At 32.3% G+C, this 20664-nt stretch overlaps 1 protein-coding gene across 2 annotated transcripts; it reads right to left on the bottom strand.

Annotated features, from left to right (window-relative positions):
* Nucleotides 1-10193: 10193 nt before the first annotated feature.
* Nucleotides 10194-20083, bottom strand: LOC143053899 (androgen-induced gene 1 protein-like). 2 transcript variants are annotated; one of them, XM_076226691.1, is made up of 6 exons: nt 19921-20083; nt 16789-16935; nt 15362-15463; nt 13654-13769; nt 13333-13484; nt 10194-10559 (listed from the first exon to the last, which is right to left on the bottom strand). In XM_076226691.1, exons 1-6 carry the CDS (start codon nt 20044-20046, stop codon nt 10501-10503), a joined length of 702 nt encoding a protein of 233 aa, XP_076082806.1. In that variant the 5' UTR covers nt 20047-20083; the 3' UTR covers nt 10194-10500. The 2 variants fall into 2 exon arrangements, with proteins under 2 accessions (XP_076082806.1, XP_076082807.1); XM_076226692.1 differs by lacking the exon at nt 19921-20083 and adding an exon at nt 19469-19660.
* Nucleotides 20084-20664: the final 581 nt, after the last annotated feature.

Raw genomic sequence — 20664 nt, 5'->3', positions numbered from 1 at the left:
AAAACCCTCACTTCCCTTAATTTTGTTGGGTGAAATATAACAACCAAACATTTGGATAAAAATTGCTTTTTAATATGTCTTTTTTAACTCGTTAGGTTGTGAGGTTATGATAAACTTATTACTTGCAACAAACCGGCGAGAATTTTCCAAGTCTATTTTTTACTGGTAAGTCCCATGCACATCAAATTTATCAGAACATAGCTTTGGATTCATACTACTAGTATCATTTAATCATGTTAATGATAGACATCAATAGGGAGAATACAGCATTGAAATATCCAACCCTTATACTTTACAGCAACTAAAAAATATACATGCCCCACGTCAGGAACCGTTTAAAAGTGCATAGTACACTTTATATTTTATGTTTTTAGCCCCAAAAATGTCCCAAAAATTTTAAACGTTAAAAACTTCGCCCTCTTCGTAAATCCTGGATCAGCCCCTGCCTCCTACCCCTCTAAACTACCACAAAGTACACATTTATAATTGTCTTTCTGTCTGTATATTTGTTTATGATATGGATGAATGGTACTTCATTTCTGCGTTCTTTAATTAAAGTTTAAGTCCATTTTTCCATGTTTTCCTTATTCTATTATTATTTTTGCAGACTATTCCGTATCTGTATATATATATATATATAGGCATCTTTATCGCATAGACCTTGATTTTAAGTTTTAATATCGTATTATAGTGACCACTCCAGAATGGTTTTATTTTTTTACTTTATATTGTTTGTACAACTAAATTATGATTGTATCTAATTCTTTGTCATTGGCTTTATTATTTATTGCAAACATTTCCGATTATCTAAAAAAACACGGTAACTTAATATTTCAATCAAATTCAGTTACAGTTATTTCCCTTTAATTAGAACCAATTCGACATTTTATTATACATTCTCTAAAATTATATTTTGATAATATCCAGCTGAAAATAAATATTGTTGATACAAATTAAAAGCTAAGAAAAGGGACGAAAGGGAAGAAAAATATAGATAAACTGTTTAATTGCAAAAGCAAATTTTATATAATACATATAGCAATAATATTACTAGTTTATTTTATTACAATTTGTTGAACAGTATTTGCTTGACCTTGACCAAAATTGGTCCAAAGCTTGACCTCTTTGGACCATAAGTTTTTAAAAATTACCTGTTTAAAACGAATAGGTATAAGCCACAAATATTAACAGCACAAAATAGCAAGAGGTGATGTAGCCGCCCGTATATAAAGATGAACCCTATGTCAAAATGAATTGTTCAATTTATATTTCTGCAAACCGAAAAGGAAAAAATAGTTGTTTTCATTGAGAACAAGTGAAGAAATTACATCTCCTTGAGTTTCAAATTTGCTTCTAGTTCCTGTATGTCAAGATATAATCTGTTTTTGATTAAAGCCGAAAAAATCATTTGGTTCCGCGAAAATAAATACATTGTCGGAAAATATAAAAATTTAATCAAGTTGTATGAACTTAAGAACAAGACAAAAAGCGAGGCTCGTCGAGCTTTTCTTCTGTTTCGTATGGATTGCAAATACATTTTTATATATTCCAACAATGTACATAATATTGTTTTAGCCTGTAATGTACACCTTTAGTTTTCCAAATCTAAATCATTATCTCTAATTGGCTAAAGAAATCAACAGAGTTTAAAAACATGAAAAAGAGTTTAAAAACATGAAAAAGGGACGAAAGATACCAGATGGATAGTCAAACTCATAGATCGAAAATAAATTGACAGCGCCATAGCTAGAAAATAAAATAGAAGAATAGACAAATAATTATAGTGCACAAGACACAACACAGAAAACCAAAGACTAAGCAACACGAATCTCACCAAAAACTTGGGGTGATCTCAGTTGATCGCGAAGGGGACCCCGAAATCAACTTTTATGCAAAAAGACATATCCATTTTACCGTTTTCACATGGAAACGGGATTTATACAAGTTTAAATAAGGCAAAAATGTTATTTTCACAACAGTTGGCTGATTTCAGGATAGATAATTTTAAGGTAAAACAAATTCAATTCACTGCACTCTTGACCTTAAGCAAGGCTAAACTAATCATAGTCTTTTGTGATAAATTCTTAATATAAAATCGAATTAAATGGTGAAGATGATATCCTCGCTTGTTATAAGAATCTTGCACAAGACAGTTTTTTTAAAAGCGCATGCGTAGCAATACATGACATTTAATTTTAAATTAAACCTATAAGATATTCTCCTCATCACACCCCAAGATTATCAATTTATCTAACCCTAAAGGTCGTTTTGATTTGAATTCATTGATTTTGGAACTCGAGCTCGGACGACTCACTGACAAATTGAACATTTAAAGACACACAGTAGTTTGGGCTACATGTTCTTAAATTTTCCAGTTCTTAACAAATGTTTCCATTCTTCTTTGGTTGTATTTAGCTCACCTGAAATGACGGGACAAGTGAGCTTTTCTCATCACTTGGAATTCGGTGTCCGTCGTAGTTAACTTTTACAAAACTCTTCTCTGAAACTACTGGATCAAATTTAACCAAACTTAGCCAAAATCATCATTAGGGTATCTAGTTTTAAAATTTGTGTTCGATGACCCGGCAAAATCAAATCAAATGATAAAACACATCAAACGAATGGACAACAACTGTCATATTCCTGATTTGGTACAGGCATTTTGAAATGTAGAAAATGGTGGATTGAACCCTGATTTTTATCTGTTTTGTAGGTATGTTGATAGTTTTCCACTTCTTTTAATAAATATCAGTAATGCAGTTGCTTTATTTCAAATTTATTTGTGATGTTTTTTATATGTTAATTTTGATGTCAGATCGTTTGTGATGGTAACGCCAAGATATTTTGCTTTATCTGTTGTTTTTAATATGTGATCATGTAGTGTGTATTTAAAGATTACTAGTATATGTTTACGCTTTCTTGTTATGTGGATGATTTCACATTTGCCTGCGTCAGTGGCGGATCTAGAAATTTTCATAAGAGGGGGCCCACTGACTGCCTAAGGGGGGCCCCGATTCCGTCACGCTGCAGTGATTCCCTATATAACCAACCAAAATTTTTCTGAAAAAGGGGGGCCGGGCCCCCTGCCCCCCCCCCCTAAATCCGCCTCTGTGCGTTAAAAGTCATTATCCATTCTTGCTCTCATTGTTCCAATTTATGTAAGTCTGATTGAAGGGTGTAACAGTCAGTAAGTGATGATACTGTTAAATACACAATTGTGCCATCTGCAGGTTGTCTGGCATGTTAGGTTCATATCAGTTAGGAAATGACATGGGCTAACAGAGCCTTGAGGAACGTTTGTCAGCTGGTTTATGACCATTGTTATATTATAGTTTCTCTGTGTGTTACATTTTAGTGTTGTGTTTTGTTGTGTTGTAGTTCTCCTCTTGTATTAGATGTGTTTACCTCAGTTTTAGTTTGTAACCCGGATTTGTTTTTCTCTCAATTAATTTATGAATTTCGAACAGACAATGGTATACTTCTGTTGTCCTTATTTATTTGTTACTGTCAACACAATGTATCATCAAAACTGTCAATATACTAGTAGTAAGAGGGACAAAAAAGTCTTATCGTTTCTTTTCGATTGTAACCTTCGGGAAAATATCCCCAATAGTCATGAGGTCTAATTCTGAAGTTACAAAACTTTCAACAACAAAACCCTCATCTAAAGTGAACTTAACAAAAAACTAAGACTATACATCTCAAATTAGGAGTCTTGTCAGTGCATATGGACGTCTCTAGCAATATTGTAATATGTGTTTGTCTTTTAAAGAGTTTGAATTTTGGATGAACTTAAAATTTGAAGTCTGCAAATTCATTCAAAGCTCTTTTTGTTAATTGGGTAAATGTATTGTACAGACTCTAAATGTTATTGCTTTTAGTTTTGAATTTTGGACAAAATCGTTTCAGCCCAAAACAAACCTCAAAGACAGACCGTCTTTGCTCATTTTCCCTCTGTGGGATTTGCAAATGAAAAATAAGTACAATTTCAAAATATCACGTTTGTGCGATGAAAATTTATAGACCTTGATACAAATCACAAAGTAAATTCTATTCGTTGGCCCATTAAGTGTATTGCAGTCATAACCACAACAAAACAAAACTAGAGGCTCTAAAGAACCTGTGTCACTCACATTGGTCTATGTGCATATTAAACAAAGAACACAGATACATGACAAAATTGTGTTGTGGTGATGGTGATGTGTTTGTAGATCTTACTTTACTGGACATTCTTGCTGCTTACAATTATCTATAATGAACTTGGTCCAGTAGTTACAGTGTAAAAATATTTCATAAAAATTTACAAAATTTAAGAAAATTGTTAAAAATCGACTATATATAAAAGGCAATAGCTCCTTATAAGGACTAAATGAACCTCTTTGGTCATGTTGACTTATTTGTATGTACGTCTTAGTTTGCTGTACACCATTGCTGTTTATAGTTTATCTCTATCTATAATTATATTTAAAATAATAACCAAAAGCTGCAAAATTTTCTTAAAATTACCAATTCAGGCGTAGCAACTCAACAACGGGTTGCCTGATTGGTCTGAAAATTTCAGGGCAGATACATCTTGACAAAATGAACAATTATATCCTTGTCAGATATACTAATAAAATACTAATTGCAGAGGTATGAGCCAAAAACTGCCTTTTACCATATGTACTATTTTAAGCCATGTCGGTCATCTTGGTTCACCGGCGGGGTCATCGGACACACTTTTTAAACTAGATACCCTAATGAAGATTATGAACAAGTTTGGGAAAATTTGTCTTAGCCGTTTCAGAGGAGAAGATTTTTGCAAAAGATTATAAAAATTTACAAGAAATAGTTAAAAATTGACTATCAAGGGCAATTATTCCTTAAGGAGTCAACTGACCATTTGGTCATGTTCACTTATTTGTAGATCTTACCTTGCTGAACATTATTGCTTTTTACAGTTTATCTCTATCTATAATGATATTCAAGATAATAACCAAAAACGGCAAAATGTCTTTAAAATTACCAATTCAGAGGCAGCTACCCAACAACGGGTTATCCGATTCATCTCAAAATTTCGGGGCAGATAGATCTTTACCTGATTAACACTTTTAGCACAGGTCAGATTTGCTCTAAATGCTTTGGTTTCAGAGATATAAGCCAAAATATACATTTGACCTCCATGTTCTATTTTTAGCCATTGTGGCCTTCTTGGTTGGTTGGCCGGGTCATCGAACACAAATTTTAAAACTAGATACCCTAATGATGATTTTGGCTAAGTTTGGTTAAATTTGGTCCAGTAGTTTCAGAGAAGACTTTTGTAAAAGTTAACTACGACGGACACCGAATTCCAAGTGATGAGAAAAGCTCACTTGTCCCGTCATTTCAGGTGAGCTAAATACAACCAAAGAAGAATGGAAACATTTGTTAAGAACTGGAAAATTTAAGAACATGTAGCCCAAACTACTGTGTGTCTTTAAATGTTCAATTTGTCAGTGAGTCGTCCGAGCTCGAGTTCCAAAATCAATGAATTCAAATCAAAACGACCTTTAGGGTTAGATAAATTGATAATCTTGGGGTGTGATGAGGAGAATATCTTATAGGTTTAATTTAAAATTAAATGTCATGTATTGCTACGCATGCGCTTTTAAAAAAACTGTCTTGTGCAAGATTCTTATAACAAGCGAGGATATCATCTTCACCATTTAATTCGATTTTATATTAAGAATTTATCACAAAAGACTATGATTACTTTAGCCTTGCTTATGGTCAAGAGTGCAGTGAATTGAATTATATCCTTACCCTTGTTTGTTTTACCTTAAAGTTATCTATCCTGAAATCAGCCAACTGTTGTGCAAATAACATTTTTGCCTTATTTAAACTTGTATAAATCCCGTTTCCATGTGAAAACGGTAAAATGGATATGTCTTTTTGCATAAAAGTTGATTTCGGGGTCCTCTTCGCGATCAACTGAGATCACCCCAAGTTTTTGGTGAGATTCGTGTTGCTTAGTCTTTGGTTTTCTGTGTTGTGTCTTGTGCACTATAATTATTTGTCTATTCGTCTATTTTATTTTCTAGCTATGGCGCTGTCAATTTATTTTCGATCTATGGGTTTGACTATCCATCTGGTATCTTTCGTCCCTTTTTCATGTTTTAAACTCTGTTGATTTCTTTGGCCAATTAGAGATAATGATTTAGATTTTGAAAACTAAAGGTGTACATTTCAGGATAAAAACAATATTATGTACATTGCCGGAATATATAAAAATGTATTTGCACTCCCTACGAAACAGAAGAAAAGCTCGACGAGCCTCGCTTTTCGTCTTGTTCTAAAGTTCATACAATTTAACTTGATTAAATTTTTATATTTTCCGACAATGTATTTATTTTCGTGGAACCAAATGATTTTTCGGCTTTAATCAAAAACAGATTATATCTCGACATACGGGAACTAGAAACAAATTTGAAACTCAAGGAGCTGTAATTTCTTCACTTGTTCTCAACGAAAACAACTATTTTCCCCTTTTCGGTTTGCAGATATATAAATTGAGCAATTCATTTTATCTACGGGCGGCTACATCACCTCTTTTGTGCTGTTAACATTTGTGGCTTTAACCTATTCGTTTACAACAGGTAATTTTTAAAAACTTATGGTCCATAGAGGTCAAGCTCTGGACCATTTTCGGTCAAGTTCAACAAATTATAGTTCAACAAATGTTTATAAAATAAACTAGTAATATTATTGCTATATGTATTATATAAAATTTGCTTTTGCAATAAAACAATTAATCTATATTTTTTCTTCCCTTTCTTCCCTTTTCTTAGCTTTTAATTTGTATCAACAATATTTTTTTCAGCTGGATATTATCAAAATATAATTTTAGAGAATGTATAATAAAATGTCGAATTGGTTCTTATTAAAGGGAAATAACTGTAACTGAATTTGATTGAAATATTAAGTTACCGTGTTTTTTAGATAATCGGATATGTTTGCAATAAATAATAAAGTTCAATGACAAAGAATTAGATACAATCATAATTTAGTTGTACAAACAATATAAAGTAAAAAAAATAAAATCATTCTGGAGTGGTCACTATAATACGATATTAAAACTTAAAATCAATGTCTATGCGATAAAGATGCCTATATAAAAAGATACGGAATAGTCTGCAAAAATAATAATAGAAAAAGGAAAAATGGACTTAAACTTTAATGAAAGAACTCAGAAATGAAGTACCACTCATCCATATGATAAACAAATATACAGACAGAAAGACAATAATAAATGTGTACTTTGTGGTAGTTTAGAGGGGTAGGAGGCAGGGGCTGATCCAGGATTTACGAAGGGGGAAGTTTTTAACGTTTAAAATTTTTGATTTTTTTCTCTCCAATATCTAAGACTGTCTCCTCAAATCAAATTGTTCGTACATTATACTTTAAATGTATATAGAGCTTATACTAACTGAGGATCATTATTCAACTATGTTATTGTTGGGGCGTTTGGGTTAAACATGTTTTCGTAGGTGTTTAATATTGATGCGAAACTTTTTTGTCATGAGAGTGTAATAGTCTATATATATAGAGAGAGTATTACTTTCTGTTTGGTGGAATAATGAAATAGAAGTCAATATGGTCTTGCTCAATCCTGTGTCGCTTTGAAGGTGTCATGATTGTCATCCTCAGCAAAAGCAATGTGTTACTGTAATTTGAATATTAAAATGACTGAGCGACGGTTTTTTCGATGCACTGGTCAACTCCACCATAGCGCATCGCAGACACATGACTTTGATAATCAGTAGATAATAGATTCCAGCGAAAAATATCTTTATAATTAAAGAATTGTCGCATAAAAATAAAATAGAGAGTACACGGGAAGTGGCAAAGTTCACGAAGTCTAGTCTGATTAATCATTTAAAAAAAAAAAGTCTGAGCACAGGACACCCGATCCTGGAGTTCAGGTAAAGGTCCTATCCCCTCTTAGTTTAAGGATTAGAAAAAAATCAATTACCAATGATGCCTAACAGCATACTCTATAAGAATAACAACTGGCAGGGGCGTAGCTAGAAGAAAACGATGTGCAAGCAACTACCGAGAAAAATTTTGGGACCCTTTAATGCAGAAAAATGTTTTTTTTCGGTTTTCGGTCATAGGACGGTTTAAATAGGAGCTACATGTAGATAGGACTTATAAACAATTTATGAACGAAAACTATTCATACTTGAATCTTCTGAATAGAGTAAATCATGGTTAATACATAAACAACACATTTTTGAAGTTACAGAATTTACTCAACATTGACCAGAATCTGCTCTTCGGGTCTAAGCAGAAACGAACTTCTCTATTACTTTGTCAACATTCACACTGAAATCCCGATCAATATGCAGTAATGCTAGCGATGATAACCTGTCGTTGTTCATTGTTGATCGTATATTTGTTTTCAACAGACTTAATACACTGATAGATCTGCATGGTAGCACTCGCGAGATGTTATAAACCAGCGTACGTGTTCTCCATCGAGCGACCTCCCGATAGAAATTGTCCGCCAAATACATGCCAGGTAATTTTGTATGTCTTAGACAATGTTGAGAATTATTCGTTGTTTATATTCCTACAACACGAGGAAGCAGATACGACACAAAGATTATAAGCTATTTTCTGATAATACCAGACACCCTCTACTCTCCAATTCCATTATCATATGGTCTACGTGTGTGAACGCCAAATATAATGAGACTTTCCAATGCTGTTTTGGCGTGTTTTCAGGGTGATTGGCTTTGGTAGTCTTTCGAATACATCACCTTGGCATATTTTCAATAATATCAAAGGGTTTCGATAAATCTAATAGTCGATTGGTAGTACCGTACATCGCATCGCAAACAGATAAGCCGTACTCTGTAAAATGTGCTAAGAAACTACACGTTTTAGACCGATCAAATCTGGTAAAAGATACAAGTTACTGTCCGAGTTTTACACGATCTCCAATAAAACGTTTATTTTGAAATGCCGTTATTTAATGACAGTTCATCAATTAAAAAAGTGACAACATATGTGTTTCCTTTAACCATAATTAATTTATAAATTTTTATTTTGGCATTTATTTTTTTTTGCTTGCCGAATCGATGTGCACCCAACTGCGTGTTAGCGTATAGGGAGCTACGCGCCTGACTGGCATCACATGTAGAGCACAATCCACAATCCACATTACCATCAGTAGCACCTGAGATCACTCTAGTTTTTTTAAGGGGTTTGTGTATTTATGCACTAAATACAAACTAGATGAGACACAAGCCAAACAGATTTTATTTTGAAGTCTTTTCCATTTGAAATAGTTTTATTCACTCTAGTTTTTTAGGATGTGTTTTGTGATACAAAAAAGAAGATGTGGTATGATTGCCAATGAGACAACTATCAACAAAAGACCAAAATAACAGACATTAACAACTATAGGTCACCGTACAGCCTTCAACAATGAGCAAAGCCCATACCGCATAGTCAGCTATAAAAGGCCTGTTTTTCTTTCTTTTGATTGTGTAATTCCATGGTATTAACAGTTTGTTTTTGACTCACTAGTTTAATTAATCTTTTGATATCTCTGTTATTGGTGGTGAAAAAAAATAATACTAAAACAAGCCTATCATACATTTATTCAAACATCACACTGCTTAATAAGGAAATTAATATATATATCAAAATAAATAAAGTGGTTTCTGATTACAGATAACATACCATTTTCAATTTTTGTGTCTTGATTTTGATAATCGGTAATACTGATTTCTTATTAGCAATTAAGGTAAATCAAGAAATTTTCTGATTATAAATGTTCTAATCCAGTTTAGGTTTTGATAAGATTTGCTATTCTTGCTGAAGTTACAGGCTTATATAGATTAGACCGTTGGTTTTCCCGTTTGAATGGTTTTCCACTAGTAATTTTTGGGGTTCTTTAATTTACAGTTTGTGGTTTGATGTGAGCCAAGGTACGGTGTTGAAGACCGTACCTTGATCTACAATGGTTTACTTTTATAAATTGTTACTTGGATAGAGAGATGTCTCATTGGCACTAATACCACTGAGTAGTGTTCCTACATCTATTTGGACTTTCAAAATTTTCCAGCTTGGTCATTCATGGTGTATCAACACATCTAGTTTTGACCTGTCTTTCTCTACTCTGCATATTTTGTCCTAATTATTTATTCTGTTAACCCTATCATGACCCCCAGGGAAGTGAATTTTTATTTTTTATTTTTTTTATTTTTTTTCTGGGACTGGTTTTCTGTTCATGTGTTAAACATGTTAAAGATATAATTTAAACGAGAAATATTTTACAACATCATTATGCTGCTCTTCCAACACTATAATAACATTTAAAATTAAAATACATTTGGTATTTTATAAAAATAAAATAGTACATGCAAAATTCATAAATACATGTTTTAAGAAATTACAGTTCACAACAGTGAGACATTCTAGAAATACACACATGAAATATTAGAAAATTCATTCTTCTGTATTTTCTGATTTCTATTTGACTTTTTGTGTATTTTTCATTTTTCTTGAATGAACAACAGATCTTTCTTTTCCTGCAAAATAAAAAAAAAAGAAATATAAGACAAAGATAATAAAAGTTTATAACCAATTGGTCCAAGGACACAGTTATCAACCTTTGGTTTTCGTTGTCTATGAATATAGTCCCTAGTGTAAACAGTGTATAACTTGCATGTTTGATTTAGTACACTTTCCCAATTTATTTCTTGATATTAAATGCATGAAATATTAAGTAAGGGGATGTAATTACATGTTAAAAAAATTTGGGTGCTGAATCTTTATGTTAAGTAGTGATTTGGTCCAGTTCAAAAAGTTCATATTTTATCACATCTGAAGCTGTCAAACTGAATTTTACACCCCCTTAACACAGAATTGTCAATATTTTGAGTTAGAGCTAATAGAAGTTTCTATAATTTTGATATTATTTGTCTCCATGGTAGTACACTACACTGTAAAAATTTGTTTGAGAAAGAGCAGGTGGGATTTTTTTAATTTGAATTTATGGTCTAAAAGAAATGCACTATGAAATAACTGTGTTCTCAGTCCAATTATAAAGGTTAATGAAGACTTTTCTTGTATACACAAAATCTACCTAATATTATGCATGCTACTTGTTACCTTATACTGAAACTTATTTCCAGAAAATAACAAAAATAGCATAATAAGGCTTGACACCTGGTACATTTTTTTTCTCACAAAAAATTTCAGGTAAAAAAAAAATTATAACCATTACTAACTTTATAATTTAATTTTGGATGTAACTGATTGGCTGACGTTATTTTGTTATCAGCCCAAGGACATAATTTGACCATGTGACCGTGACGTCATCAACGTTTTTTCATGGTTTTCTACGTTCTAAAATGGAATTTAGAATTAATTTATAAGAAATGACTTATATTTTTTCTGTCTATTCGAAATAACATAAAAAATGTTGTGCACACTGTTAAATAACCCGCTACGCGCGTTATTCAGTGTGCACCAAATTTTTTATGTTATTTCTTCATAGACAAAAAAAATATTACAGTCATTCCTTAAGGAAAATGACTATTAAATGAATATTTAAATAAAAGGTTCATAGCAAAAAATAACAAAGCCTTTCAAGACATCATAGTAATTTAGACTAGGGTTAAACATGTGCCACATTTATACCAATGGAAGTACTTTTGGGTTTAGCATGTGCCACATTTATACCAATGGAAGTACTTTCTGGAGTTTAACATGTGCCACACTTGTACTAATAGAAGTACTTTTGGGTTTAACATGTGCCACATTTATACCAATAGAAGTACTTTTGGGTTTAACATGTGCCACATTTATACCAATGGAAGTACTTTTGGGTTTAACATGTGCCACATTTATACCAATGGAAGTACTTTTGGGTATAACATGTGCCTCATTTATACCCATGGGAGTACTTTTGTGTTTAACATGTGCCACATTTGATTTATACCAAATGGAAGTACTTTTAGGAGTCTAAAACGTACCACACTTATACCAATGGAAGTACTTTTTGGAGTTTAACATGTGCCACATTGATACCAAATGGAAGTACTTTTTGGAGTTTAACATGTGCCACATTTATACCAAATAGTACTTTTTGGAGTTTAACATGTGCCACATTTATACCAATGGAAGTACTTTTGGGTTTAACATGTGCCACATTTATACCAATGGAAGTACTTTTGGGTTTAACATGTGCCACATTTATACCAATGGAAGTACTTTTGGGTTTAACATGTGCCACATTTGATTTATACCAAATGGAAGTACTTTTTGGAGTTTAACATGTACCACACTTATACCAATGGCAGTACTTTTTGGAGTTTAACATGTGACACATTTATACCAAATGGAAGTACTTTTTGGAGATTAACATGTGCCACATTTATACCAATGGAAGTACTTTTGGGTTTAACATGTGCCACATTTATACCAATGGAAGTACTTATTGGAGTTTAACATGTGCCACATTTATACCAATGGAAGTACTTATTGGAGTTTAACATGTGCCACATTTATACCAATGGAAGTACTTATTGGAGTTTAACATGTACCACACTTATACCAATGGAAGTACTTATTGGAGTTTAACATGTGCCACATTTATACCAATGGATGAGAAATAGAGGTATGAATATCTAGACTCGGCTCACATTTTTTCTAATAGACAGAATTTGATTGACACATTTTGAGCAAGAGTTACTTCCCCTTTGTTGCAATGTTAGAGGTCTCAGTGCAGACTTCATGCCATATTGACCACCATATATTTTGAAAAGCTTTATTCTGATCAGCCTTGCTTGATATTATCTATGATATAGAAAGGATCTTTTATCAGACTTTAACCCCGCCACATTATTTATGTATGTGCCTGTCCCAGGTCAGGAGCCTGTAATTCAGTGGTTGTCGTTTGTTTATGTGTTACATATTTTATTTTCGTTCAATTTTTTTTACATAAATAAGGCCGTTAGTTTTCTCGTTTAAATTGTTTACATTGTCTTATCGGGGCCTTTTATAGCTGACTATGCAGTATGGGCTTTGCTCATTGTTGAAGGCCGTACAGTGACCTATAGTTGTTAATGTCTGTGTCATTTTGGTCTTTTGTGGATAGTTGTCTCATTGGCAATCATACCACATCTTCTTTTTTATATTGTATGTACTGCAGGTTTCAATTTGGTAAATAGTAAAATAGGAAATTCAACTAACGTTACCAAGGGCAATAACTCAAACTCAATTTACATCATATCCAAACCTGTCTAATTTATTGTAGTCAATAAAAACTATACCATCACATATTACCTTAAGACTTACCCCATAAAAATTTATTAATAGCCTCTCCTAATATATATAAACTAATGAATAGGAATAACAGTACTATGATGAACACAGCTCTCTGGTGGGGCTGTAAAACTTTCAATATAGGATATACCCAGATATTGGCATAGTAAGCTATCCACAATATCCTGAAATATAAAGAGATATACTGTAAAAGCAGAAATTTACCTGGAGAATTTAATTTTGTTAATTTCTTGGAAAGAGTATATCCATGAATTTAAAAAACCCATGAATGTTTAACTTTGATATTAATGGAAACCACAAAAATATAAATTTCTACTCTTAATGTATACTTACCACACTAAATACAGCAACGCAAAACCCAATAAGGTCATTAAACCAGATTTACGTGGTGGATATTGATGATATACTATGTATTTCTCTACTAATAAAAATGGTACAATGGTTGTATGCTGAAAGTAAAAAAATCCAATATTGAAATTGATTTAATTTAAATTTCTAAAGCTTAAGTGAGTGGAGTGATACCGATAGTCCAGTCCCGGCCTCTGTGACTGACAACAGATAAAATCAAAAATGAAAATCAGTCACTGAGGCCATGGCTTGACTAATTCAGAAAGTAACTTATATTTCTAAAAACATACTAAATGATACTATCCAATACTTACAAGAAAAAAAACTACAAATATACAATATTATTGCATGAATAATATCCACCAAACATTTTCATATTGTGTAGGGATCTGAATGGATGAAAATTAAACAATCAAGGAACTTCCACAATGAAGAATTTGCACTAGCTTTGGATGTACCATTTATTGTATAGCAGAGTTTAACACGCTTAATAAACTGTTAACACAAAGATATGTTTCCACTATTTGCATTTTGATAATGCAAATGTTGAAATTAAAGTAGCTATACTTAAATAAGTAAGTTATACAAATTAACTTGTATTGTTTTATACTACAAAATGTATGTAAAAGTTTCAAAGTCAATGAACCCAATCACAAACATATACATGAAAACTAATCAAAATTTCAAAGTCAATAGACCATGACTGAAGGGGAGGGGCCAAATAATCTCACTGGTAATGATGTGCCAACGCTAATATAACTGCATACCAAATACCATTGACCTACCACTGGTGATTCACTATAAACTAGACCTAATCATAAACTGATACATTGTTGATGCTGCCACCACAGACGCTGGGAAACAACATACCTATGTCTTTCTTTTTTACTTTGTCACAGCGAGGCAAAATATTATTCAAAATATAATTTGTCACTGATGACTTCACTTCATTGAATATCTATTTACATAAGTGTTATATGGTATCATTGTACACTGACAGGAAGTTTTTCTGTTCTATATTATATAGCAGAAAAAATGTTAGTCATATGGTGACCCTATTTTTCGAATGATAATCTGAAAGCACATTCTAAAAGCTATCTTGAAGTTCTTGTATTTTATTTCACAATATTAAATATTATTTAGGTATGTTTTACCTTCTATTTACATTATGTTTTTCGTGTTATCATACCAAATGCATAATTTTTTCACAACATGTAGCTTGAAAACAATCCTGGTAACCAGTCAGGGGTACTACTTAAACAAGTGATTTCAGAATCACTTCTTAGGGTGATTTTGGATGTGAAATATTAAAAATTTTCACACAGACTTTTCAAAATTACTGAAACAAGTAATTTGAGTTGAAATGTAAACACTTTTTAAATAAGTGTTCATAACATTTTTTAGATGTTTATCCCACAAGCTTGATTTTTTTATTGGTAAAAAGACAAGAATTCCATAGAAAAAACAAATATGTACATGCAGAATTTGTCTTTTGCTTGATAAGCCTGTCAGTTTTTACAGTTTATTTGAATATACAAAAATTGGAATAATTTGTAGAACAGGACATACAATGTTACCTTAAAATAAATCATTCAAACTCTAAAGAAAACCAATCATTTGGTTTTTTTTGTTGGTTTTTTTTGGAATTATCACATTGTTTTATTTATTTTGTTTATGGATTCAATGCACCTACCATAATATGATTGAGCCATGGTGGTATAATTTTATCCAAAGCTCTTGGATAGACAAGTTCTCTGTCTACAGCATATATACCCCAGAATGTCATCACCACAAACTAAAGGAAAAATATAAATGAAACAGTTTACACATTACATTGTACATGTTGTAGTTTGAAGTTATTCTTAAACAGTTCTTTGGATTTCCTGCATTGAATTTCTGTACTGTGAGCGCTTCCAATAATTTGTGCCTAAAAGACAATGTCTTCCTGTATTTTAAATCACATTGCTGTATAAAATGATGTTTTTTTCTTTGCTTTTCTTATCCATCTTTTTGATAGTTTATTTTTTTTAACCTTGGCAGGACTGATATATTAGATAGACACATTTCTATTGGAGAAGGTTTTGTGTTGCCTTAGATTTCTAATCATTTATAATATTCAAATTAATGCATGCAAGCTACAATATTATAAAACAAGAATGTTACCATAGTACACGGATGCCCCACTCGCACTATCATTTTCTGTGTTTAGTGGACCATAAAATTGGGGTAAAAACTCTAATTTGGCATTTAAATTAGAAAGATCATATCACAGGGAACATGTATACTAAGTTTCAAGTTGATTGAACTTCAACTTCATCAAAAACTACCTTGACCAAAAACTTTAACCTGAAGCGGGACAAACGGACGGAAGGACAGATGGACGGAAGGACAGATGGATGGAAGGACAGACGAAAGGACGCACAGACCAGAAAACATAATGCCCCTCTACTATCGTAGGTGGGGCATAAAAAAACACTCTAGTCTTGATCTCAATTTTTTTATTTAATTTGAAAATTGTAAAATTTACACTTAGATTTGTCCTTCTCACGTGCTAATTCATCTAGATTTTGATCATCATTATTATACTTTGGTGTTGACATGAATATCAATTATGTGGTCATTTTTATAAATTCCCTGTTAACAAAACTTAAAAATTTTCGAAAAACTAAGGATTTTCTTATCCCAGGAATAGATTACCTTAGCTGTATTTGGCAAACTGTTTGGAATTTTGGGTCCTCAATGCTCTTGAACTTTGTACTTGTTTGGCTTTATAACTGTTTTGATCTGAGCGTCACTGCTGAGTCTTATGTAGACGAAACTTGCGTCTTATAAATCCTGGTACCTTTGATAACTTTTTATACCTTAAATATTTTCAATTTGAATGCTTGCTAACCTTATCCCCTAGATCTGTCTTCATTATTTCATTTTAGGCCCACTTAATTTTTGTGAGGTTGAAATTTGTTTTGCATTTTATTTTTCATGTACATGTATGTGTAAATGTAAGGGGAACGACTCAGAAAAGAATTGTAATGAATTCTGTCAGTCATGTCAGAGTCAGAAACAATCATGACAATATCTGAAAAAAAATCCTATTTCTAAATATTTTGCAAAATGACTTACCATACCAACAGGAAAAACAAGCGTTGCTAAGAAATAATCTCTAAATTTCTGCATAGATGATATTTTTTGTCCTTTTTCTGATGGTCGCACATTGGATCCACAAAAATCATTCAGTACAGTGATGCCAAAGTATAATGTCTGAATACACTGGAAAAGATATAAAAAAAATATCAATCTAAAACAATATATATTATTTTTGTCAGAAAATATACTTGATGTGATACATATTTGTTTTTTGTTCATTTTTTGTACATAAATTAATAGGACATTTAAGTTTTCTCGTTTGAATTATTTTACATTTGTCATTTCGGGGACTTTAATAGCTGACTTTGCGGTATGGTCTTTGCTCATTGTTGAAGGGGTACAGTAACCTATAGTTGTTAATTTCTGTGTCATTTGGTATCATGTGGAGAGTTATCTCAGTGGCAATCATATCACATCTTCTTTTTTATATTATATGACCATGGTGACACCATCAATCATTTTGTCAATACTGTACCCACTCATTTAAATGTTTATTATAAAAGAGACTTATAGGGAAAGTCCACTTATCTTCTATTGTTTATCAATAGATAAAGATCCTTTAAAAGTCTTTATTCTGCTAATCACATCGCCCACAAGAATAATTACAATTAATCATACATTATGTAATATGTAAATATATATGGGACAATTTGGGCACTTTTTAAAATTTAGTAATGGTAACATTTTCTTCTGTAGGTCCATCCATATCGTAAACTTGGATATGTACATGTATGAAGACTCATTTTGAAGCTGAGACATTTTCACATATATGTGGTTAAATTTTTTAGGAGTAAAAATTATTAAAGTGAGGTTTATTTTTCCGTAAATTATCATTCCCTGAAAATCCTTTCATGATGCAGTGGTAAAAAATCCAATGTGACACTACACTGTGATTTTTGTACAATTGGTACCCCCATCCAATCCCCCCCCCCCCCAAAAATATAATGAAACTACACAGTAATTGTTATATTGCTTCCAGGATCCACATTTACAAATTTCCAATTAACATGATTTATAAAAGAAACCTCAAATTAAAAAAAAGTATGCATATGTTTTTTTATAACTCAATGCATAGTTTTCATATAAAACTTATGAACATAAATGTATACTTTTTTCTGAAGAAAATTCTTTAATTTGTTCATATTTAGAAGAAGTTTACTTTATTTTAATTCCCCCGACAAATTTTCCTTATGCAAAGTGACCTCAGTATGACCAATTGTGTAAAAATCCGGTGATCCCAATACGCATGGATGTCCTTAAAATAAACTATTATCTGATTGTACCAAGTTAAAAACGTGCTCAATATCCATGATTTTTGTTGATTGTTTACAAACAGGTGAAAATCGTTAAACTTTGGCTTCAAAACACGAACTTTAATTACCTGCCATATTTTCACAACAACACTGACTGATTGAAAAAAAAAGACGATTATACAAAATTTATGTGAAAAAAATGATAAAATCGTGCACAGAAGACTAAGTTTATGATGTTTGTATGCATTGGTTCAAGAATTGGAATAACATTATTTTTCACCAGTCACTCGTTTCTTATGACTTTCAGACTTGTTGGCAAGTGCTTTAAAATGTTCTATGTTCTCAAGCAATAAAGTAATGATTTTTTATGATGAGGTAGGTTGGGATCATTCTCTGTTGTCAATTCCTCCCAGGTATTTATAAAACTATATATATCCTCGTCTCATGAGATTTTCGTCATATACATGATATAAGGAATACATTATCACATTGAAAAAGCATGCATAGCATGGTGATGCAGTAGAAATTCATATGACGTGCAAAAACATATGATAACCTACATACATAACCTGTGGTGCTCCAGATAGTGGAGGGATTTACTAGAAAGAAAGAGAGAATAGTATCTGACCATAAATATACGGTACTGGCTACAGTTACATGGAAATTGGAGACTAATTGCCGAAATACAGGGTTTGGTAAGGATCCGATTAATTACGAATGTAACAACTTTATTTGAGTCTACGGTTTCATTGCGTTATCGTTACATACATGTATTAATGCACTTCAATATAGCTACACTAGATTTATTAAACTTAAACCTTATGGTTTTGATGCTTATTTATTTTTTTCGCCAATAAGAATGAAATTACGATCACATAATATCTGGAATCGGAAAATGAAAGCACTGATTCCACCAGTTTCAACATGTTGGCAAATGTTAACATCTCTGAATTGCCTTCACATTATAATATAAACATCCCAAAAAAAAAAATCACATGAATCATGACAGACATTGAAAGTTTCTTGAATTCCAAAAAGGGTTAGTGCAAAATGGAATTGTACAGCTTGTACAGTATGCAATACAGACTTGCACGTTGCTGCATCACTCTTTTGTGATGGCTGCTTAGAATGGTTTCGCAAAAATATGTCGGACAAAAACATGCTTCCATAAACAACATACATGACATACGGATTTTGTAGAAACTAACATTGTAAATAAATTCATGCAACAATAACGCAACGTAACCGTAGACTCAATTATTATTGTTACACTCGTAATTAATCGGTTCCTTACCCAACACTGCATTCTGGCAATTAGTCTCCAATGTAACAATAATAATTTTATTATTGTTACATTTCCATGTAACCGTAGCCAGTGCCTAAATATACATCCTGCAACTTACAAAATACCAAAATGTTAAATATTTGAATTTTCCACCAAATCCGTTGTAGCTGAGTACCCCTCTTCCATGTTCATCTTTGATTTGTATTTGATTGTAAATAAAAGATCCCAACAACACAGCAAATGTTGTTAGATGAAAAACTTTCACAAGCAGGGAATTCATCAGAAAATTAGAACGTTTTAAGGCAAGGGAGATAATTACTGTTTTTATTTGATTCGGAAGACCTTTGGACCCGGTTTTATCAGATTTAAATCGATAAAGTAAACAATTTAAATCTGTTGAATACTTGATATTTAAATTTTTGGCGGTTAATTGAACGCATTGTTAATTAATTACTGTGAATTTAGCTAGATCAAAGCATGGTTGTATTAAATTGCCTAGGAGGGCACGCGATCTGGTTTTTTTCCTGTTCGGTGTCATATTGCACTCGGCATTAAAGAAATGCCACTTACTAAATTCCAAAATGTTAGAAATTTAAATTTTCCACCATATCCTTGCCAACCAACTTCTATATTAACGATGTCATATGTTAGGGAGAAAATATAGAGAACATAAACTGGAAAATGGTACATCAACATTTTAAAATTTGCAGGTGAAAATTTGTTTACATCACGTGATAATTTGTAAAGCTATGGAAGACCAAACGTTCCATTGACGTCATTTATGAGCAGGTGCCCGTCGAATTAAAACGGTGTTATTTCACATATTAATTTATAATGCAGAAGTTGATTCTGAAAGGGTTCTTATGGTGACAAGCATGATGATAAGCCAGGACTAAAAGACAAATTGAAAGAGTTGGTATTGCTTTGTTTCATAAAAAAATGTGGCTTTAAAATGGCCTTGCAAGACGTCATATTAATTTTGACGAGGATATATCCGGCCTACTGAATAAAAAAATCACTCTGATTCAAACAATAAATTCTCTGAAAATAATTTTTCAAGATGCTTCATTTCTTGATTGATAATATATTGGTCACAAGTTACGTTTGGAGGACGTGTTTTTCAAGTCAACAAACCAGAGGTGGACATAGGGGGGGGGGATGGTGGCCCGGGCTCCCCCTTTTTGGGAAAAAGTTCGGTTGCTTATATAGGGAATCACTGAAGCGTGACTGGAGCGGGCCTCCTCTTAGGCAGTCAGTGGGCCCCTACTTATGAGGATGACTTCATACAGGAACTTATTAGGAAGAAAAAAAAAG

The sequence above is a fragment of the Mytilus galloprovincialis genome, chromosome 12 (assembly GCF_965363235.1).
Source record: "Mytilus galloprovincialis chromosome 12, xbMytGall1.hap1.1, whole genome shotgun sequence".
NCBI lineage: Eukaryota > Metazoa > Mollusca > Bivalvia > Mytilida > Mytilidae > Mytilus > Mytilus galloprovincialis.
Note: the sequence above shows the minus strand (reverse complement) of the source record. Positions and strands in the feature narration are given on the sequence as shown.